The sequence below is a fragment of the Desmodus rotundus genome, chromosome 2 (genome assembly GCF_022682495.2).
Source record: "Desmodus rotundus isolate HL8 chromosome 2, HLdesRot8A.1, whole genome shotgun sequence".
NCBI classification, from domain to species: domain Eukaryota; kingdom Metazoa; phylum Chordata; class Mammalia; order Chiroptera; family Phyllostomidae; genus Desmodus; species Desmodus rotundus.
In genome coordinates this window covers 58,699,826-58,724,238 of record NC_071388.1, presented here as the reverse complement: position 1 = coordinate 58,724,238, position 24,413 = coordinate 58,699,826, and the positions used below count along the sequence as shown (strand labels likewise).

Sequence of the window (24,413 nt, the reverse complement as noted above, 5' to 3'; positions counted from 1 at the left end):
AGTGAAAAACTCAAAACCTATGAGTATTAGCTTTGTACAAATATTCAGAACACTAAAAACTACTTAAGAGCTACTTAACCACATTGCAACTATTAATATCCATGCAAATGTAACCAAGGTCAGGAAAGGAATATGTGAACACTGAGACAGTAATAGTGTTAAAAACTTGGATTAATTGAAGAGGCAAATTTATTACTACTAAAGAAGCTGATGTGCAAATGTATTATCTAAAAGACTTTTAAGATAGGATTCTCATATTCTGATGACCTATCAAGTTGTCTGCACATTTTTTAAAGAAGATTTTATTTATTTTTAGAGAGATGGGAAGGGAGGGAGAAAGAGAGAGACAGAGAGAAATATCCATATACGAGATACACTGATCAGTTGCCTCTTGCATACCCACAACGGGGGATTCAGTCCGCAACCCAGACATGTGCCCTGACTGGGAATCAAACTGTCAACCTTTCAGTTTGCAGGCTGGCACTCAATCCCCTCAGCCATACTAGCCAGGGCTATCTGTACATTTTTAACGATGGCCCTGAAGAAATTAAGTTTATACTTGATATGGTTTATACTTATATGGTTTCACTTTTTTTTTAAAGCAGTATTATTATTGTGTATTTCATTTTAAGCCATATTTAGACAAAGGAACTTCATTGTAAACTCATGAAATTGGAAAACAGTTATTAGGTTTGGAGATCACTTGAGAATGAAATTAAACAGACCAAAAGAATCCATACAAAGTAGGTTCTCAATGAAAAATTCCATGTATTCAAAAAATAAATTATGCCTCAAACTATTCTAAAAGGAGACATTAAGAGATTTTAATAGAATTATTCACAACTAAGGGCAAATGGGAAACTGATGTAGTACTCAGCAGAGGATTTTACATGGGATTCATCCCCCTACCAAGAAACACTTGCAGCTCAAAGTAGCTTTTTAAACCCCTTCACAGTGTTTCTTATTTATAAACCCTAAATATTAAGTGGTGAGTTCCTTAATGGTTAATAGTTAATACCACAATACTATTCTAGTAAGTAATAAAACTTTTATAATACATACATAATAAATGAGCTTATAATAAGCATTAAATTTGAATAGGTTATTTTCTAATGCAATACATACTTAATTTTAGATAGTAACTTACCAAATTTATTTTTTGGCAAGTGCTTTAAGAGATGGTATTAAAGTAAAGGATGAGTCATCACTACTTAAGTTCAAAGGAAATCGAATTTTTGTATTCACATCAACATACCACATGAACTCTCTCTTATCCTTCAAGTTTTCCAGGGTTACTCTGAATAATGCCATACCAATTGAGAGCCCAAGTTCCAGTTAGAAAGCCAGATTTGAATCATAGCTACTGTGACCTGAGCAAGTTACTTAATCTCTGTAAATCTCAGCTTCCTTCTCTGTAAATTGAGGATATTGATAGTATCTATATAACATGACTGTTGTGAAAATTTAAAAACATGCCAAAAATACTAAGCTGTGTCTGACATGAAGTAACCCAGCCAATATTAAAAACACAACTACTCTGTGGAGAAATCAAATCAACACCTGGGCACAGAGACTGACAGTATGAAATTCATAAACTGTTAAAAGCAGGTGGGCTCTATTTGTTCCATCAGTCTAACGGCCACTCATAATAAAACTAGCCTTGTATAATTATCAGTGAGGGTTACAATCAGTGTATTCATTAAACATTTCTTTCATGAGTTACACACTTGTTAAACTGTTAGGTGTGTAACAAGGCTTGTCCCTTAGACACATTCAACAGCAACGTTACTCAGCTGTTTCTGACAAATCTGACAAATGCTCTGAACCTTTCACTGAAAACTGAACTTATATAACGTTCACTCCAAAATTCCATAGGGCTCGTAATACCCTGAAGTTCATCCACTGACTACTAAATATGGATAGCCTACACTAAAAATTAGAAATTATTTTCCTAATTACCAAAGTCATGTAATTTATTGTAGAAAGTAAAAAAAAAGAAAAATGAAGTATATAAAGTAAGGGGCAACTGTTGTTGGTTTGTTGTATTTCCTTCCAGATTATCAGTGTCTGCAATTATTGGTTTAAGAAATCTAAGTTTATAGAATATGATTAATATGAAGTCATGGAATACCATATCAGAAACAATTTAGAACACTGTTCAAAAAAATAAGGGTGGATGTAAGGGAGTATGTGTGTGTTTATGTGTGTAAGGGAGAGCATAACATATCTCTGGTTAAGAGTGAAGTAAGAAATAGATACAGTAGCCTGTTTAGATAATTTCATATAATGTTTAATAGGCTTGCAGGATTTGTGCACCACACTTTAACAAAAATATTAATTCTGCACCTCTATGGTTTTGGACATGTAACTTAACCCAAGTATTTTTCTTCATCTGCAAAATATGATTATCTTCAGATTGCAGATTAAGATCACATTCTAATCTAAAGTGTATTATTTCAAGAATCCCCCTACAGAATACGCCTGAGTAAAAACAAAGCAAAATAAGTAGGCACACAAAACAGGTTAAAAATTTGTTTTCTAAGCTGAATATAATTCTGAAAGAGAATGTTTTAATTTTCAGGGCATACAAAACATGTATATTGACTACTAACATATTTTCATTTGCTCTTGGCGTCTTAGGTGTTCTCAATGTAAACTGAAAAAAAATTTCTTGGCTTGATTTTTAGAGACATCAAGACCAGAGATGCCTTTTATTAAGAAAAATAAAATCCCAAAAGCAATAAAATTAATGTAAACTCTAGTTTATTATGAAAATAAATGTTAAGTTATTTTTTAAAAAGATTAATGTGCTATTTCTCAAATATCTCCTGCAATAATAACTAGAAGGTGTCTGGGACTCTTACCTATATTGTAAGCATCTACAGCCGATGCAACATCAATATTTAAATAATCTTATTATAATACAGGATGTCACTTTATTTAAAAAACTGATTATTAAAACCACTGCAAAAACATGGCCTTCAACTGCATGAGAGTGAAAGGATTACATCAAGTATTTAAAATTCCAAGTTTTAACTTATATTTAATACTATACTCTTAGTTATACAATGTGCTCATTTTGTTCATAAATAGTCATCTCAATACAATAACATCAGGTATAATACATAAAATCTAATCCATTAAGTCTTACCAATTTATGACCTGATGAGACACTCTTGTGGACAACATTCAGTCCTTAGAAGCTAGAATAACCCTCCAACCATGTGAGGGCATCACAACTTTTAAACTTTCGGCTTTCGATCATTATTATGTCACATTCCTCCTCCGATGCTGAATTCTAAAAAAAATTCTAGCAAAGAGTTTAAATAAATAAGTGTTTTAATCAAATATCCTTTAAAAATCTTTCATAGCAAAATTTTATGTTTACCATGATTACACAACTGATATTTTGTACTTAAGTATTTTTAATATAAAATAATTTCATATTTGATCTGGATACTTCCAACTTTAAATTTCAACATGGACCTTCAGGCCATCAGGAATATTTGTTAGTAAAGAGTCAATAGAAATGGAATCAATTATAGATTTAAGATCATGATCCAGAAATTATGATTTAACACCGTATGTTGCTATCAACAGTTTTGTAGTCCTGTAGAACAGCACTGGAATTCTACTGTTTGGTCCACACTCATCTATGATTTCTAGACTTATAGTACAGGTGGTTGGATCAGTCCTAATCTATACTGATCATTTATATGCTCAAGACAGCAATTTTTATACCTTGATCCTAATCGGTCTCCACCATGCCCAATTTTAAAATTAGACAACATGATGGAAAGAATAAAATGTTATTTTATGTGTTTTATGTAATAGCCATAACAATGTGTCCTATTCAGAAGTGGTCCTACTGTTCATCTGTGTATGGGCACATAAGAAAATTGGAAATAGGAAGATTTAATAATGGTAATAATTACTTCATTAAGAACATACATAATCTTATTAAATTTTTACAAGAAAGGTTTTAATTGGGTATCTTTTAATTGTTGAAAGGTAATTATTAATAACATTTTCAGTCTGATAAGAATGCTCATTTATATTTTCAGTTGCCAGTAATACACAGGAAAGGCAACCCACATATTTATGGGCATATTTTTGCCTAAATTAACCCCCCTAATGATGTGACTGAGCCAGGGGGAGAGGGAAGAAGGAGGCCATTGTTAAGGAAGATCAGTATGTGCAAAGCTATAGAAGACTCAAAGACAGCATTGTAGAGGAAACTCTGCAGCCATCTCCACAGATATTTGACCCAAATGTACGGGCTGGAGTTATGCTGTTACAGTTTTAACTTTTAATGGATTTTTTAAAAGTATTATTACATATGGTAATTTAAAAGTCTCCCATACAATCTGAAGAACTATTAGGGCTTTTGCAATTTTACAAATATCTTTCCAAATGTAATCTTACAACACATTTGACTTCAATAAAATCATGCAACTTTACTGTCATTTGTCAAAGCACGGACTTATAATGTAATCACCTGGTGAAGGCAAAAATCCATATTTATGAGGATATGTAATAATTTAAAGTTGTGGTCATTTCATCAACATATTACCTAAATGGTTTTTGAAAATTTTAATGCAACTCTTGTCTCCTATTGACCAAAATACTACCATATTTTTTAAAATGTTATTTTGGTAATTTACTCTTTTGTGGAACAAGTCCTGTGAGAAGATACAAAACCCAGCCATATTAAGCAAAGTAAATACTCCCTGAAATACATGTATGCTGGTAATTTGCTTGCCTGTAAGACTTTGATGAACTGGTCACTTAAAGGGCAGACTACCTGACACTTTGTTAAAAGGCCTGTCAAAAATAAGCACTGTTATAACAAATGCCTGGAAAGCCTTTGGAAAACATAATTTAAACCAGCCATAAAAAGCAAATTTAGTCATTTCACTTAGAAGCTTACAGAAAAAAGAATTTAAAGTGTGTGTGCATTATACGAATGTATGGTAAATTTTGGGCTTAAGAGCTATATACATTTAAAAAATACAAAACTTCTATATCAAAATTTTCCTGAGTATACATTTTCAAAATTAGTTGGCATCAAGTTCAGGGGTCACACTTGATGAGGTGCAACCACTAAATTCCAACATGCAAAAAATCCTTATTAAAAATGTGAAATGAAATCAGGTAATTGAAGCGCCTGTGGGTGAATTGAGATTAATTACATATCCTTTAAAAATTAACTTGAAATTAGAAGTATTCTAAAAAATGAGTATTTACTTAGAAGTCTGTTCTATCAATTATAATCTTGAATCTGTGGCAAAACTGCAATCAAAAACAAATCCTGATCATTTATAATAGTTATCATTTCATCCTTTTTAATTTGTGAAAAGGAAAAAATCCCATTTAACTAGGAATATGCTATTAAAAGTTCTTATAGTACAGTCCAGGAAGAACTAGGTTTAAGTTTACCATTATTTAGCCAGTTTCATGGCAAATTCACATTAATAGAACAAAAGAACAGGGGGGCAAAATGGTGAACGATTTGTAATTTCCAAGTCATTATTTGGAAACTGATATGTGAAATCAGATAACCTAAAAGCGTTCCTAAAGGAACTTTTTATTTGAACAAATATGCTCAACTTCACTTGATACAAAATTTCATTTTCAAGTGTAAGCCGCATTCTTTAAAAAGTTCACTAAACTGTTTTGAGAAATCCTACACATGATAAATCAATGTTTGCTTCTTTTAAGAAGTGCTTATTTTTGAATGGAGAAAGGGGAATACGGAGCAACCTTGTACATCTTCAATAAATTATACAACAGTCTTTTTATACATTGTGTATTGAGGAAATAATGCTAGAAATAGCAAAGATAAACTTATGGGAAAAAAATTAATCCAAACCTACCTAATAGAACACTGGAAAGAATATCCAAGAAATCCACATATAAAAAGACATACACAATTACAGGAACCCTCATATATCTGTGGTTGAGCCAAGATACTAAATATTAAAAAAAAGTTGTTTAGCATATAATGCATTATATCAAATGCACCTATTGGTGGGAGATAATGCAAAATGTACAGCTTAAAGAACTTCATTAATATAGCTTTGAAAAATAGTTCTAACAAGACAGGTTATTAATATTTTTAATAGATCATGTTTACTCAAAAATAATTTATACTCCTTATTCTTTCAAAAGTAGAAACAGTTTATAGAGATATAAAAATTGAAACTGGGAGTAGGAAAAGAAGGTAAAAATGGAAACCCAAAGTACGTGGAAGCCAATTATACATTACTCAAATATATGCAATAAGGATCTGCAGGCTTGGTTAACAGAAGGCTGAATATTTGACTCTGAGCTTTTATTAACAACAGCTAACATAAAGAAAAAATATAATTTCTTTAAACTTAAGATACCATTGCATATGCTTTTAAGAATTGATATCTCATTTCTTGAAAAAAAAGTATCTTATGATAATCCCAGACATACAATTAACATTTTTCTGGAAAAGTTAGCAATAGCTAAAACAGAAACAGCTATTGTAAATAAACACAGAAATTTTCCGAAGCTCAATGGTTAATAGTCACTGTGAACAGAAGGAATGAGATTAGTGAGACCAACTCTTTTCCTTCCTGGTTCCCCTTCTAATAATGTGTAGGTCTTGGGAGAGACTACCTTACTTATCTTGAAATTACCAAGTACATATGTAGAAAGATACATTTTTGGATTCTAGGACACAGGTTATATACACCACTATTTCTGGGCTAAATATCACAATTCAAAACTTAAAAAAAATGTACAATGAGCACCTTCTAAACCTTTAAATATTTATAACAATCTTCAAACTTAATCAGGAAACAAAATGGTACAAAAATACTATTTCTTAAGGATATTTATCAGTGAATACCCATTCTAAATTATCACATTTAAATTTATTCTGTTGAATATGGAAGATATTTTAGAAGTAGTAAACTGATACCTAAACACAGAAGCTAATTTTTGGTAAGCTAACTCATTTAAATGCTCTATATCAATCACAAATCTAATACATTTCCTGACTTAAGTGATTCAGAATATTAACATGTGCGTGCACACACACACATAAATAATGTTAGCTAGACTGCAGTCATTTCTCTCATCGAACTACTATCAACTTGAATATTAATTAAAATGGAAATTAAAGTAATTTCACTTAAAATTTCTTTCTCCTCAAAAGGTTGCCAACTATTTGCAAATTTAAATACAATGAAGAAATATGAGTTTAAAATTTTAAGTTATTGAGGACTAGAATGGAAACAAAACAAAATAGATGTTACATATTTGTTCCTGTTCAGTAATTCCAAGCTATATGTAGATTTCCTTCTCATCTGAACAGGTTTAGTAAGTTTTTTTCCTTAGAAAGCTTTGCTACAGAGTTCTAAATTCTGTAGGAAAAAAAACTGGGTTTTAGCAAATTATTTAACACAGTTATAAACACACAAGTTTCTATTCTATTCAAAGGCTTGGTTTACTTAAAACCCACTTGTTGATAAGTAAAAACAAAATAAACAATGACACCTCACCAACTATTTATACCTTTTTCAACTGTTTCTCAAATTTCACCCTGAAATAATTACCATAACCTATCAAGAGTAGGCTGTGGTGACTTATGTTAAGAAAGGTGTACACACATTAGCAGACGCATATAATAATGGATAAGTAATTAATAATTTCTCATCACCAATTCTGAAGTCCAGTCATGTGCTGAAAATAATGTCAGCATGTCAGGTGTCCCATTTCAGGTAGCCATAGAAAAGCTAAGAGAGGAGAAGAAATGCTATACAGAAATAAGTAAATCAATCAGTCAATCTTCAATCTCTTCTAGACTTCTCTACCAAGCTGCAGGTCTGCAGCTCCAGCTGTTCGCCACATACTTCTACCTTGACTTTCCATCAGCTCTTCAACTCATTCAAAAGTAGCTAAAAACAGAATCTCATCACTATTTTTTTCTTCCCAAACCAATTCTTTCACTAAAGCTTTCAATGGTGCACCATTCCCTCAACTAGGTTTGACATTTTGGGAGTCAAATTTGACTGCTTCCTTACCACATTGAATCAGTTGCAAAGTTGTATAATTCCTGCCTTCTTATAACTAGTTCCCTCATCTCCATTGCCTAATTAAAGCCTTCATTACCTTTGTAGTATTTATCCAATTCAAGATCTCCTCTCTGTTGTCTTCAAATGTTTTATTCACCAATCTAATTTAACCATCCTTATCACATAAGTCCTGTACTTTCACAGTGGTTCACAGTATTTCCTCTAATTAGAATACTCCCTTTCCTTCAGTTCTTTAACCCTCCAGACCAAATTCTACCCATCTTTTAGGTTCCAACTCAAAAGGCCACCTCCTAATTAAACCTTGACCAACCCTTCCAGCTGTATTTGAGAGGCATAAAATACTTGAATCTTAAATGATAATTATTACTTTCAATCAGGTGATGATGTTTTTTACTGATCTGATCTTTTTACATATTACAATCCAGCTCATTGGCTTCCCTATTTGGGATCACCACTTAATTGCCTATGATATGGGAGTCTTTCCTAAATGAGAAGTTTGCTAGCCTTCCATTTCTTAAGCATATATACAACTCTGAGGTTTTCTGATACTCATGGCCAACAATGACAAAAAGTAAAGGGGCTCAATTCTAATGTTTTTCTTACCTCTTTTCCATTTAGAACTAAGTACAGGAAATAAAACTCCACAGAGTAGGGATTTTAAAAGTAATTGGCACTAAACTTCGCTCTAAGTTAACATTCTTGATTAACAGCCAAGAAGACAGCTTTATTATTTCTAGTGATGGCAAGATTATTTTCCAGGGGGCCTATCCAGTTTCAGACAGTAAGCCCAAGCCTGCCTGTTGAAATACCCACCTGGCTGTTCAGACAGAGTATAAAGTAGATTGTCTAGTTAGGTAGGTATTTAGCATAACTATCCTATATAAATGGAGCACAATAGGTCTGTTGTCACCTTTTCCTGTTTATTTTAGTTATAGAAATACTGCCTAAAATTTCATTATCTTTTTGTGGTAGGCCTATCACTTGCTAACCAAAACTATAAACGCAGTCAACTAATATACCAAGGTATTTTTACTCTACCTATTCAATCTTCCTGAATTTAGGTACAAGTACTTTCCATTTCTGTACATGCTTCAGATTATTAAATTTATAAATGCTGTCATCCAGTAGATGCTATGACTTTCTGCTTTAATGTCATCTGAACATTTTATAAGCATGTTCTTAGGTTTTCATCTAAATCTGAGATCCAGTACTAAAAGGTGAAAGGTCATTAAAAACCTGTCCTCTATATTTAGTGTCTTTGATTATCCTATACTAGATATTCTTAACTAGAATAGGTAAAAATGTAATCAGAGAATAAATTATGTAAGTACTACAAACAAATAATTAGGGAATATATTTGGGGAGGCTCTAAAACAGTTCAGGTTCATATTCTCAAAGTACTTAACAACATGGTAATCACTAGGAGAGGGCATTAAACCACTAACCATCCCAAGCAAGTAACCCACTACTGGTGATCCTTTAAAATTGTGTAGTTCAGATCTACAAGTAAGCTGAATTATAATGGATGTCTCAAACATAATACTGGGTTCAAAGGGGACATAAACAGAATACATAGTGTATGATTCCACTTATTTTAAGTTGGAGGATAGAAAGTGATGGGAAGGGGTCATGGAGAAGCCTATAATATTCTGTACCTTGATCTGGCTACTGGGTACACAGGTGTGTTAAGTCTGAGCTGTACATTTATGAATGCACATAACTTTGCTGATATAAATTATACTCTCATAAAAAGATTTTTAAAAACTTGTATCATTGAGCATTCAAAAACTAGATTGGCGAAGTTCTGATACCTCACTTTACCATTTGGGTTAACAAGTGGATGTTACGATGAATCAAAGCTTCTTGGAGGATGAGTAAAATAAAAGCCTCATACAAGCAGCTTAGTTCTTATTTACTCCTAATTTCAAAAAAAAAAATCTCATAGGGAAAAATGATAGGAAATACTGGGAGTCTTTTCTAACACAAAATACTTTAGATTATTTTAAAAAAGAATTTTTAAATCTAATCATTCAAAAACTAGCTATAAATGAATAATTACTACATAAAATTTAAGCAAAATCATCAAGCATCTAGTAAAAGACATACCATACACTTAGACATTAATTTTAAGTTCATAACCCATGTGCACTACTTTCCTTATTTATTTCTCTTAAAATATTGGTGCTATCAAGAACAAGCAGACTCATGAGGATGGTGCACCTAGCAACTGTTACTCTCATTTGTTGACTGCATTTATGCATTTTCTTCATTAAGGCAGAAATACCGCAAGTTGTTTATCAATTACATTAAATCCTTACAAGCTACCTGATTTCCTTGTTTAGTCTACCTGAGCTCAATTTCTTCCCTCTAGTACTCCTTTACCTTACTGACCTAATGATATTTATAAGACAGTAAAATTGTATGCTATAAATTCTTACTCTGAGCTTTTGCAGACAAAGGAATCACAAGGAGTGCCTGCTTCCCAGTGACCAACAAGGTAAATTGCTAAACTAATTCTATCGATTTTTCAAAGCAATGCCAATAATTAAATAAGGAAAGCTGTTCTTTAAAGCAGAAAAATAGGAAGTCAAATTTTAAAGCTACTATGATGAAATACTAATAGGCTATGATATCACTAACAATGCACTTCTTCCTGGTAAGATAATCCTCAGAAAGCTAACCATGGAGAGGCTATGTTATTCATTTTAATAAATAGTCCACGAAAACATCTGGAGTTCCTAAGAAAGGCTTTATTATTTTTGAGATATCAGTTATCTATTGTCCTTATATTTGGTGATGATTTCATCTCATTGATTCCCTGAGGACTCTGCAAATGACAAATGGGGAGCCAGAAAACAATGATGGCACCTACAAGAAAAGGGAAAGGAAAGAGAATATCTAAATACAGGCAGAAGCAGACTGGTGAAAAGCTTCTCAATTTGGTAATTCTAATTTAAATCAGGAAGAAAACAGAGGGCCCATATGAGAACTCTAAGTCAATGTGAGAAAGGTTTATTAGTTACTTATATTTTGATTAAAAGATTCTCTGTGAAAAGAATCCTAGAAAAAGATTCCAGTCTTTCAAGTAAGGCAAAATCAGGGATCTTCAGATTTTTAGGGCAGGTTAAATGAAAACTGGCATAGGACTTAAAAGTTGCCTCTACTGAAAACGACTTCCAAGATTTCATAAATAGGAGCCTGAAATAGGCAGATTTATACCTCAAAGCAAGTAGATGATGTAAGGGGTTTATAGTCCTTTAAACTCCTGAACGGTTCTATTTAATAGAATCATCCCAGCAAAATATTTACTTGCCAAATTACTTGTAAAATTTTAAAAAATTCTAAATTTATAAAAGTGAAAAATGAACATGGTAATTTGGGGAGATCTAACAAAAATGAGATCAGGAGAAGTTAGATATTTTTTAAAACTTACCACACACAAATTTTCAACCCCTGCCTGCAATGGAAAAAAGAAAGTAGTCCCACAATACTTTTTTAGCTAATTAAAAAGTCTGTAGATACCTGTCAAGTGAGGTTGTAGACAGTTGGAACTAATAAAGCTAGTCACTATTACTTTTCTAAATTAAAAATTTAATAAGCTGGTTAAAAAGTTACATGGAAGCCACTAGTCAGTTTCTGCCGGGTTGGGCTTGTCACCTTGGTACCAACAGGCCAACTTACAGTGAAGAATGGCTGATCTAGAATATGAATTCTGATTATATTTCAGTTTTAACATACTATATACAAGTATCCGTTAACTTCTCTGCCAAGGAGAAGAGAATATATTTTCAACCCATGAGAAACTATAGATATAGCAACTTGCCTCATTTCTGATACCTTAAATGTTTCTGGTATCTAAAAAAGAAAACATATAAGGAGTATTTAGGTGTAAAAACAAATGAGGAGCAGGCAATTTCTATGGTTGTTTTATAATGAAACAAAAAAAATCTTTTAGTATTAAATCCAAATTGTAAAAAACTAAAGCTCAAACCTTTCTGCATTGATTTGATGAAAACAATGTATGTCATTCATATTGATGTCACAGCAGCTCATAAAAGTTAGCTATTTGAAATAAATTACCACATATCTGAAAACTATTCTTATATTTCCATACAGAGTGCTATTTTTCTTTTTTTCTAAGGGAAAAGCATAAAATATATCCCAAAGTACCCTGGCTACATTTGGTAAGCCATTTGAATGACTAAACCATCATGCTTTATTTCATGCCATGATTTACATTTGTCTTAATTTATTGCTATAGTTGAATAATTTATCTATTTATATTAGCTAAACAATTTAAAAATTGAATTTATAAACATGGTACTATAAATTTTAAAACTTCTGCAAGTAACTATTTAAAAACATTTTTAGTAACTAAGAAACATATCATCAGAAAGAAAGTTTGTTAGAAAATTTCTTTAGAGTGACACACACAGCAAATCAAGCCAAAGAATTAAAAGACTGTTACCATTTCTAGGCAATGCAGACCACGTCTTAACATGACATGTTAAGCATGACATGCACTTAGCAATACTCTTTTCTAATGAAAGAGATGGAGTTGAGTCCACAAGTGGTACCCAAACTATGCCAGAGGACACAAATGCGTTGCCAGGCAGAATTAAAAGAATTTTATAAAGCTTTGTGAGAATTTAAAAAACATCATTTGCACTCAACTTCTATTAATTAGACACAGAATGATGGAGTGCTAATAAATATTCAGCAAAATAACTTAACAGAGCATATAATAGTAAAATGTGTATTAAGCAGAAAGATAAACCAAAGTATCTTTTACGTAAATGAACTCAAAATTTCATTCAGTATTTTTAAAAGTTAAAAATAAAATTTACACATTTCTGTGAGAAAATAGTTTTAGGGGTTTACAAAACTGTAATGCAGATCTAGTTAATTCTAGCACGAGCTTAATGGTAAAGTTCTCACCAAGAGTTAAATAATGACTACTACTTTAATTCCTTGGTATTGTCTCTCCTCCAACTTCTTAATATAAAATAACATTTTGCTTTGAGTCACTAAGCCTCTTACAGAGAAATAAAAATAGCACAAAATTAAAATAACGGTAGTTTATTTTATAGTATATTTTTTACATTAAAATACACAAGGGTAAGTAAATGTTTCATATAATAAAATCCAAAAGAATATGTAAATCCTTCCAAAAATAAATATAAAAGTTCAGTAAGAAGAAGAAATGTTTTATATCCTCTAAAATACAGACTGCCCTTTTGGTTTATTTTGCTGCTTTTTCCCATGCTAGATACATGATCCCCTCCCCAACAAAGATCAGTTTTAGTGATGAGAAACCAGTACAGTGCAAAGCAATTCATGCATACACCTTTGCATGTATGCATTCCATATGTGAGTATTCATACCTATCCCAGAGGTTCTTTGATTCCTGAAACGTGTTCAAATGGAACGCTTGGTAGAAAGCAGTTGAAGGATTCCTGTGAGATCCGAGAATCAAATGGAAACGAGGTTGAGAAAATACAGTAAAATCACTACTTTTCCCAAAAAGATGAAAGATTTTAGATTTCTAATACAGTGTAAGTGCTTCAGTAGAGAGAAAAAGCCACAATAAAGTTGCTTAAAAGCATTGTGAAAGAAATTAAAACTGGACAAAATCCAGCAGACCCTGACAATTCAGGATCACATTTCTAAAAGAAAGGGGTAATAGAAATAAAGTGAAATATTAACTAGTATTCAATTGTGTTTGTGGATATACGCTTATACACATACAAATGTGTCTAGTTCATTGCCTAATGAATGATACTCTCTATCAGATGCCTTCATAAATCCCTATATGTTTAGCAGTTTAATAAAGCTGTTCTGAGGTACATGTAAAATAAGCTGAGCTGTACCTTCATAATGCAAAAATCTTTCATAGGATCTATTTGATAGGGTTTGATGATGAGCAATGAGTCCTTTCCTAGGCTGGATTTTACAAAATTTCCACCTTCAGAATCCATTTATGTGTGGTTTCTCTGGGTTAGGGCAAAAAATGGTGCTGTAATTGTATGGCAACTTTCTAATTTCTAGAATTAGTAGTGTACCCCTTTAAGGGGTAATAGCTTATGTACCTAATTACCTTCCATTTCTACTAGTCTCTGGCGACACTTTCCCTAGGGCTATAACCATAGAATCTTAACTGATGAGCTCATCTGGGCAAGCTCCCAGGAAGCATGATTCACCTCACATCTCAGGAGTGGCTTCTCAGGGAACTAAACTTTTGACAAACCTCCTCTCTCACAGTTCCCCCTCCAGCTCAGCATATTTCCAAAGTCTCTCCCACCCCCACCCTGTATGTTAGGGGAACTAAACAAAAACTTGAAACACCACTTCTAAAATTCTTGATCCATGCTGTAGCAGAGTAACAGCAGCAAGCTAAGAATATGTGTGCTTATTATGTACCAGACAGTACTCTAAATGTTTTACACTCATTAACTCAATTCTGCAACAGCCCTAAGAGGTAGGTGCTATTACTATTCCCATCTCACAGACAAGGAAACTGGGTCAGACAGAAGCCTTACGTCACAGAGTTAGTAAGTTGCAATCTGGTCCCAAAGTTCATGCTCTTAAACTACTATGCTAAACATATAGCAGAGTTAAAATTTAACCTCTCTAGGCTGTCACTTTATCAGTTAAATAATAATACTACTATCTACCCTTGCAGGGTGGTTCAAGAACTGAGACTATATGTAAAGGTCCTGGCACATAGTCAATGTTCAAAAATGTTCAATGTAAATAATAGCTATTATTTTATCATCAAGATCAGGTTCAGATACAATATGACAATTCTGATACCTTAAGAGAGTCTCTGCTGTATTATTAGTACAATAAGAAAACTATTTCCAACTTTTACTGGAATACCAATCAAGTATCAATGATCATCAAACAAAATAATATAATTATATGACTCGTGGTGTTATTTACCGAATTTTTAAAACACATTTGTAAGAGGCATTTTTAACTTTAACCAGTAGGGCACCTCTTAAGATGATCCAAAACTAGATGCCAGAGTGTCACCGAAGCTAAGGTTTGATTAATTAGGAGTCTAGAGTATGTGTACTTTTCTTTGCTTGTCCTACTTCAATTCCTCTCTATTCCTTTAACCCTTTATTTTTCTCTTGACTGGGTTTAAGGCAATCAAAGGCACTGATTAGACCTACTAATATCAGGAAAGGATTAAGAGGCTGCTAACTGCTGTTTATTTAACAGCTTGTATCCTCTCAAGATATATTTGTCAGGCCTCTTTTTTTCACTGTACTTGGAATAGGTCTGCCAAGTTAAATGAAAGGCAACTGAACCGATTGAAAATTGAACTTGGCTTTTTTACAAGGCTTACCCAGGACCATATGGGAACAAGTATGCTATTCACACAGGTCTGTTTGGAGACCTTGGGTTTAAAACAAACAGCATGACTTGAAAAGAAAGGTAGTAAATACAAGAGAGTAACAAAGAGTAAACTTGGAAGTTACTCTGCAAGTCCGAAATTTAAGATTCATTAAATAGTATTTACAATATAAGGATGGCATTCTTTAAAAGAAGAACTTCAGATCCCAACTTTAGAAAAATATATACATATATATTTAATTTGAATCAAATTTGTATGCCAAATAAATCTGTTTTAAATGAAGTCATATGATTTAAGTTACGAAATTCCAGTACTTTTACAGCATAGACTATTAATGAAATGTTCTCATAAGTCAAATGTAGAAGTGAAACAAGATCTTATCTGCAGTTAGTCGTTTTTCTTGGGGTGAGAAAGGAACCTGTGAAATAAAATACTATAAATGGACCTAAATGTCAGAACAAATACACTTAGGTTGCAAAAGCTTCCAGTTAACAATCAGTTTCTACATATATTAAAAATGAAGAAACTATATGGAGTTACATAATCTATGCACTAGAAAAAATTAAACAGTGCATATGGCAAGGATAAAGACAGTTGTATAAAATATGAAATCTTTGGTTTCTCCAATACTTCAGCTGAGCTGTTATAAATAAATTAAAGGATTTTTAGCAAATTGTAACAGTAATTAGTCTCAAAACAGTGATTCAGAGGCACAGATTAAAGGAGTCAAGTCTGTGAAACCTAGCTGATCCAGAACTTCAAAAGAGCCATTTGTGAATACTGACCAGCTTGATTATTTTTCAAAACCAATGAACGAAGTATATTCTTTTCTCCCTGACTTTATATACCACATAGTCTGTCATGTTAGTTTCCAAGTACATGAAAGTAATACATCATAAAGTTGACGTAACTGTGACATATGTCTATCTTTGCAGGGTAACTATAACAGGGGAAAAAAACATGTATACTGTACATCAAAACTAAGCTACAAAAATCATTGAAGTTTTAAGGTTAAGGTACACACATGAGCCTTGAAATACGCAAATTTCTTCTTCTATCAAAACTCAACTTTAGAGATCTCAAAATAAAACCAGGGAAATACACTAAGCAGAAAACAACAAGGGCTATCTCCAACATTATTATCTAGGGATTTTAAATGATTAAAAATATCCTCCAAGTAAAGGGTTACAATACAACAGATAAGTGGCTACAGACTTTCCTTCCTCCTATTTTACAGTCAGCAAAGTAATAAAATAAACTCTGGCAATTTCCAAGAGCACTGGCTTTAGGAGCAGAACACCTGAGTCTGAATCTATGCTTTGTCACTTAATAGCTATGTGAGTCAAGTCCTCAGAGCCTCAGTTTCTTTCATTTATAAAGAGGGGATAAAAACACTTCCTTAGAGTTGCTTAAAAGATAAATCAGATTATGTATGCGTAGGGCTCAACACAAGCTTGGTTTGTGTTTAAAGTAGGGTTGGTTACAGTTTTTAAAGTTCTGCTGAATCAAAAATCAATTTTTGGTAGAATATCTTAACATATACCAAAATATTTCATCATTTTAAAGGTAATATCAAGGCAAACAAGCTATTTAAAGCAAACAGAATACTTAAGCTAGAGCTAGGTATACCAAGCTATTTAGTACTTTTCATTGGATGGGAATCCTGACTTCTGGGAGTCAGAGCTCCCCCAGGATTTCCTTATACAAAATTTTATAACAAGATTTTAATTGCAAATAGAATATTCATTGAAAAGTATACTGTAATGGTTCCAAGATATGTACTACTTTAACAATAAAGGCTTCAAAAAACACTTTTAACAGCAATCATACACTAATGATAAAAACCTCAATTTCTTACCATGACATTTAAGCCCTTTGCTCTGGTTCCTGCCAAATTAATCACATAATTTTCCAAATGTGATGTATTTTTACTCTTCCATTGTTATACGAACGGCTTTCTCCCTCTACTTGGAAAATCATCCCCTTCTTTTATCAGTGACCTAATATGAATGACCCTTTTAAGACTCAGTTGAAGAGTTAGCTTCAGAAGAATGACAAGTAATAATGGGTTGCTTCTAAGGATGCAAACTGGGTGGTTGGAGGAAAGAGCTGTCAAAGTACATTTTAAATTTTTAACTTTATAAATGTATTGCCTATGCAGAGAATAAATTAATTTGAAGGGTCAGTTTAACTACTTCCTGCCCACACCAATTTGACATATGGATATCCTAAACTATTCCCATTAGCACCTTATATTTACAAATTGTTTTCATACAGCCTGAGATCTTTAAGGGCAGAATAGTCCTGTTTCTGTATCACAATACCTACTACCCAGAGAACACAAAGATAGTTGAATGACTGACATGCTGCCGCTTTAAATGTTTTCTTGGGTATTCAACCTACTTACCCAGTATTTGTAAACTTCATTTGGGGGCACACCATAGTCTGGTGGTAAGAAAAGGGTATGGCATTGGGAAGGCTTAAGTTGGCAGCTCTTTTACGAAACATGTCTAAATGTACGAACTAATATATAGGGAACTTTAAAATCATACGAAGTCTCAAATTCTAATGTTACCAATGAGGGAAAAAACTGAGAGAAGTTAAATGACTTGTCCAAAGAAACCAACTAAGTGGTAGAAGAGCCAGGATCAGAACATAATTTGTTTACTTCTTACTACATCAAGGCTTTTCTAGCCTAAAACAATGTCTTCTTTTCTGATTATATCCATACCATGCAATTACACTTTCAGGTCAAAACTGAAGACTCCTGGTATGATTTGGAGCATGTCAAGGGGTGATGTAGGAGTACAGTTTGGACACTGAAATATTGAAGTTTCTATGATATATGCTTGCCATACATACTGCCTTATGTTGTATATGGATTGTTCACAAATTATTTGCATAACTCATTTAATTCCTTCAATCTTTCAGAGGGAGGTATTATCCCCATTTTTCCTATGGGGAAAAAAGAGGCTTAGAGGGCTAAATAAATAGCTCAAGGACAAATGCCTCAAATATGCAGCAAAGTTGGATTTGGTCCCAGGCATGTCTGACTTCATTGTCTGTAATGGTCAGTCATATAATATGCTAATGCATAATTAAACATACCATTGATTTTCTTTGAACAGCAGCCTCCATCTCCTTTTTTGTTTTTGTCTTCAAAGGCTAGGTAGGCCATGTATTAAGCAAGAATTCATTTTGTTTTAACTTACAAAACCATTTAGTAAAAGTGAATTCTAATTCTACTTTAGAAACTAGTTTGCTTTAAATTTTGCTTTGGGTATCCTTCATTTAATTTACTTGTGTAAAAGTGAAAAGGGAGAGCCTAAACATTAAAAATAACATTTAAAATACACCAGCAGTATTTACAATAATTGACACATTAATCACAGTTTCTCTTCTATACATCAATAATCTTCAGTCAAATTTTAGCAAAAGATTATGGGAAAGGAGGCTTTATACAATTTAACATTTTGACTTCACGTAGGTGTCTTACGCAATCTGATTAGTATATCTTAGCAAGACATTTGCTAATAATCTATGTACTAGGTAAACTTACTAAAATTAATGCAATGATCTGCAGAATTTTCACATAACCATCATATGTAAATGTAGTTTGATGAGAGTTCATTCTTTTAAATATATGTTAGCTTGGGGTACAAAGAAAACTAAAAACTTATATTTCATTTTGGGCACTAAATTTGAGAGGTGAATAATCCAGAGTAGCATAGGTGAAATTTAATTAACCTGATTTAGAAGTAGAAATTAGGTACATACTTTTTACAGGTAAAATAGACAACCAATATACCTTTAATATTACCAGTCAAATTTGAAGTATATACATTAAAATATATCATGGAAGGCAGGTATTCATACAAATTGGATACTATTATTCCTAAATCTTTATGGAAGAGTCCCAATTTTTGTCTTAAGAATTAAGATCAGGAATATAACAAATACTGAGTAATTTGGTATGTTCAAGAATTGAAACACCTAAATTATAACAAATGAATCAGGTATGCATGTTCTTTGTGGATGCAGTAATTCATATTATACCATCTAAAGGGCAACCTCAAATCACAAGTCCACCGGTTTAGTATTCAAAAAAAAACAAATATAAATGACTTATTCTAAATTTTGTTAAATAAACTCCTTTAATACCATCATCGATTATAAAGCTTTCTTATTAAAATCTGCTCTTCCCATTAATAAGAAATTACTTAGGGAACATCATCATTCAGGGTACATTTAACCAGACCTGTTTATGTGAAGCCTCTCTTCCTCATTCTCAAGTGTTTAAAGAGTAATGCATTTCAGAAATAAACAGTATCTGTTCAGAAAAGGAAATACATACTGGTTAAACGATCATTAGAAGAAGGAATTAGACCACAGTTCCTCACTTGTAACAGGTGTTTCTATTCCTTCTGAACCCGTATTTCATGTCATTTCACTATATTTTCTATGTCTTGGCTATCAGCCACCACTCTGTTCCCCAACAGTTCCCCCAAATTTTGCCACTGTAGGAAAGAAAAGTCTAGATCATTTTATACTCCCCTATCAACCATTCTTCAGGAAAGAGTTTCATTGTACTAGTTTCTTAACCATCTGGTTGGTGGGGCTGTTCTTTTTACTAGAGGACACTAGAGAGCATGACTGCTTCCAATATCTTTTGGTGCAGAGAAAGACTAAATATCACTCCAAATTAGCACGTATCAGATCCATAAATCCAGTATCATGTTTTACTATTTACAAATCAGTGTTATCAAATAGACTGGTATTACATTTATTCTCAGGAATTAGAAAACATATATACCCCACTAACAGTACTGTAAAAAATTACTTCTCATAAAGGTGATTAAGTTCAAGATACTCTCCTTTCCCTACAAGTAAAAAACAGGGGTTAACTAAAATATTTACTTGGAGTGTATCTTATCTTCACATGTACAAGCCCATTTATTTTCTAAAAAGTAAATCAATGTTCAGCCTATGATTTTAGTTCACACAAAATTTTCAACAATGTTAGTGTGAATAAAAAAAGGCAATATTCCTACTCATACAACTCTTGGTTGTGGGAATTGCAAACACTTTCGGATCAGCCACCTTTCTGGAAATCTATGATGATTTCCTTAACTTAGAGCCATGTTGATGACTGAAGTATATATTAGTCATCTACATGGTACTCTGATGAATGAATCAACATCAGTTTTTATAGTAAATAATATGTCACTCACACATGGGATTTTACACTTTGATTACAAAATCCTTGGTAAGTGTACTTAAATACTTAGATAGGCATAAGATCATATCTAGTGTGTGATTTAAACATCAACTATAAAGCTGGAAGGGGAAATTACCTCCACAATATAGATAAAAATAAGTTCCCAAGAAATACAGATTTAAGTAAGGAGCCTTTTTTTTTTTTTAATTGATTTGACAGAGAGGAAGCGAGAGAGAGAAAAACATCAATTTGTTGCTCCACTTTATTTATGCATTCATTGGTTTATTCTTCTATATACCCTGACCAGAGATTGAACCCACAACCTTGGCATATAGGAAAGACGCTCCAATCAACCGAACTACCCAGCCAGGGCAAGGAGCTTTTATTTTTAAAGGCAAAATGCAGTAAGACTTTTGGACCTCTAAGTATCTAGACTGATAGTTCTGCCTCCTGATACACATTTATGTGTACATGTACAATACACATATATCTCATATATATATATGTGTATAATTGCACAAACAAAACTTGTATTTATAGCACATACCAGGACACACCACTAAACCATTCATAATTTATAATGCTTTATCAGTAGTAATTAGCAAACTACACAAATAAAACCATGAATAAGATATAGAGATATCTGCCACTAAGGGATCCTTACAATCAGGTTTTCAACAGTCTTTTGGTTGCAGTTGACAGTCCACAACTGCAGCTATTCATGAGAGTTCCTGGAATGTGGCCTACAGAGTTCACATTGGTCAGCTCTCTATAGAAAATTATCTGTACTGCATTCGTTTTCAAAAAGAGCCAGTGATGTTTTGTACCTCCCCCATTTACCAAAAAGGAGTCTGTTAAGTGTGGGGGTAACAAATTTTGTAATGTTCATTGTAAAAGTGGCTATACATTTTTCTATGAACTACATTTTCAACCATTGCTATGCCCTCAGTTTAGACAAAATCAATTTGATGAATCTCAACAACTGACCATATTGCCTAATGAGAAAAGCTACAATAATACATTAACTTTATGGTACTTAATAAAATATGGCTAATGGACAACATTAAACAAAAACTTTAAGACATTTTCTTACTTGGTATATACAACCATCAGCCTTTCTAAAGCTATGATAATATTATGATGTATTAATATAAGGTCTTTTCTTATTTTTTAAAATAAATGGTCTCAAAATGAGCCAATATAGAACCTTGTATTAGGTAATGGAACCAAATTCATAAGACAGTTTTCAATATGTCAACCTAATGTTACTCTTCCATTTTCCTTCATTTTCTCAACATTTTTTTAAAAAGCAAACACTTATTTACAAATATTTTCTTAGGACTGGAAATTTGTCTCAAGCTGTTCATCAACTTTAAGTCATAATTACTGAAGACTTCTCAATCCAAATGTTTTATTTTACATTTGAATGATTGTAAATAAAATTGTATCCAACCTATATAATTTTATTAACCAATGTCATTGCAATAAATTCAATAAAATATATTTTAAAGCTGTATGCAAATTTTAATTTAATAAAATATTATTAAAATCATATAATTTTAATCATTAGTACTATCCCCTTAAATGTATTCAACTCAGTAATTTAAACATACACCTGGAAAAACTGTGTTATTTAATATCAAGCATACAACTTTAAAATGACCTCTTTTACAAAGGCTTTCCATTTATTAAAAAAAAAAAAAAAAAAAGAAAAGAAAACAATTTCTACTTGATGGATTTATTCCTTCACCAGGTATGTTGGTCCAGTGACAAAATAGTCAAATGTGTAAGATTACATCTTGGAAACTAGCATGTTAAATTAAAAATGAAAAACTGTAACAAAAATTAGAAATGCACTTTTGATAAGCAACAGAGATTTTAAAAGAATAGGTGCGGGAGGGTAGTGCCACATTTAAAATGGGACTGAACACACATCAAAATTCCTACTGGAATTCCTACTAGATTAACTATTGCAATTGATAACAACACTGATACAGTAGTTTAAACATTCACATGTTTAGAAATAAGATTGAAATTATCAACTCTTTTAATAAAGAAAGGAGAAATAAATGCATCTTTGAGGTATACCCTAAAGAATACATCCCAGAGTTTCTATTTGTCAACAGGTCTTTCTGCTTCATATAATATCATTATATTAAAGTTATGGGGAATGTAATTTACATATGCTATAAACTGAGAGAGGTGTGAAGAGAAAACACATTCTTCACGCACAGGTGTGCAGGGTGTGGGGAGTGGGTTGGAAAACCAGTTATCATTTCTTTAAGAAATATGGGGGCATTGTACAACAGAACAGAGAGGTAAGCAAATGCTTATTTACCAACCCATCAGAAAAAAATGGCTTCTGACAGCTAGAAAAGGGAAGATCACCTGTTGACTATCACCAAAGGCGAACAATTAAATTCAAACTGCATTTTAGGTGTGTACTTATGTATGAGAAGCGAAACATGGGAGCAAAAGAGTATTTTTCTGAGTGGCTTGTGGAATCAGTTTCTTTACTAGGTAGTCCCATCAATATAAAATTTCTCAATTGACTAGCTAGCTGAGCTCACTTATGGACACGTGGTAGTCTCTAAGAGATCTCAAAGGGAGGAAAGACTCCCCACAAGCAAGTTACCTACAAAAAAAGATGAACTTTGAATTACAAAAAGCAGAGAAGATGAATTTCAGTGAGCATTTTGCAAACCAACAGAAGTATATAAAATACAAGGCTAAACAGAAACGAAAGGTTAAGAAAAGAATGTGAAGGAACTCAGAAGCATAAGAAAAAGCTTTAACAGAGCTCATTGTATTCTACATATCATTTGTTCTAGAAATCCATAAAAACAGCTTTGACCTTTTAACATCTAAAATCAACCTCAGAAAACAAAAACCCCAGCAAATAAATGTCTACCTGTGAAGTGCCTGAAACTTTCTCTGTAATCTTTAAATGTAATTTTAAAGCTTTGTAACAAATCAGTTTTTAAAATTTGTTATGTCACGTTTTCATGTGACATTTCCTTAAAACCATTTAAAATCATTAAACCACAAACAAACATCAACTGTAGAATTGATATGGCAAATACACCAATTTTCACTTACACCACTAAAAAAGCTTCCCTTAAGTAGAGGGAGCCAACTGCTGACATTTTACCCTTTTACTATAAAATTACTCTTAATTTCAAGAACTATACCTTTTACTATTGTCAAAGAGTTATCTTATACCTTCCTTTCCTATAGTAAAAAGACTGATGGAAGATAAGAACATCTTCAGATACACTTTTGCTTTCAAAAAAAAAAAAATCTTAAAAGAAGTCACTGGGAAGCCTCCTCACTTTCTCTTCTTTCATTAAAAGATTGAATGAAGATATGATCTTCAAAGTCGATTTGACATTTCACCATTATCTCTCCAGCCTTTCCAGATAAACTGGAGGAGATAGATACCCTACATGTAAGGTATCTTTCTGTACTAGAGGGACTTCTGGTTTTCCAGAATGGGAAAACTGCTAATTGTTTGTCTCAAAACTCAAACTGATAAAAGTATGGCGTAAGTGTTCAAGTGTGATTGACATCTAAGAAAGGGACAATCCTATGGGGCATAACCTACCAGCTCACACCTGTAAACTGGGAGGATTAAGATAAAATTAATCATTTTGGAATAAACAATGTTGCCTCCCTATCCACTTTAGTCCTTTTAAGCAACTGTGACAAGACAAATTCTCATTACACACTTTTCCATCAGCAATTTAAAACTAACGTTTTTTCA

At 32.5% G+C, this 24,413-nt stretch overlaps 1 protein-coding gene across 3 annotated transcripts in view; it reads right to left on the bottom strand.

Moving 5' to 3' along the window:
* TSC22D2 (TSC22 domain family member 2) overlaps nucleotides 1-24,413 on the bottom strand; it is a 48,235-nt gene that overhangs the window by 19,824 nt on the left and 3,998 nt on the right. Inside the window, exon 2 of one of the 3 annotated variants that reach the window (XR_008426141.1) lies at nucleotides 3,152-3,310. The exons of 1 other annotated variant lie outside the window; for it this stretch is intronic. Coding sequence is in view for 1 of the 2 variants with exons in the window: in XM_045192026.3 (XP_045047961.2) it covers nucleotides 13,454-13,525 (72 nt within the window). In the remaining variant the exon portion in view is untranslated. Of the gene's footprint in view, nucleotides 1-3,151; nucleotides 3,311-13,453; nucleotides 13,526-24,413 lie in introns of all 3 variants that reach the window. One more of the 3 variants, XM_045192026.3, reaches the window with a different exon arrangement.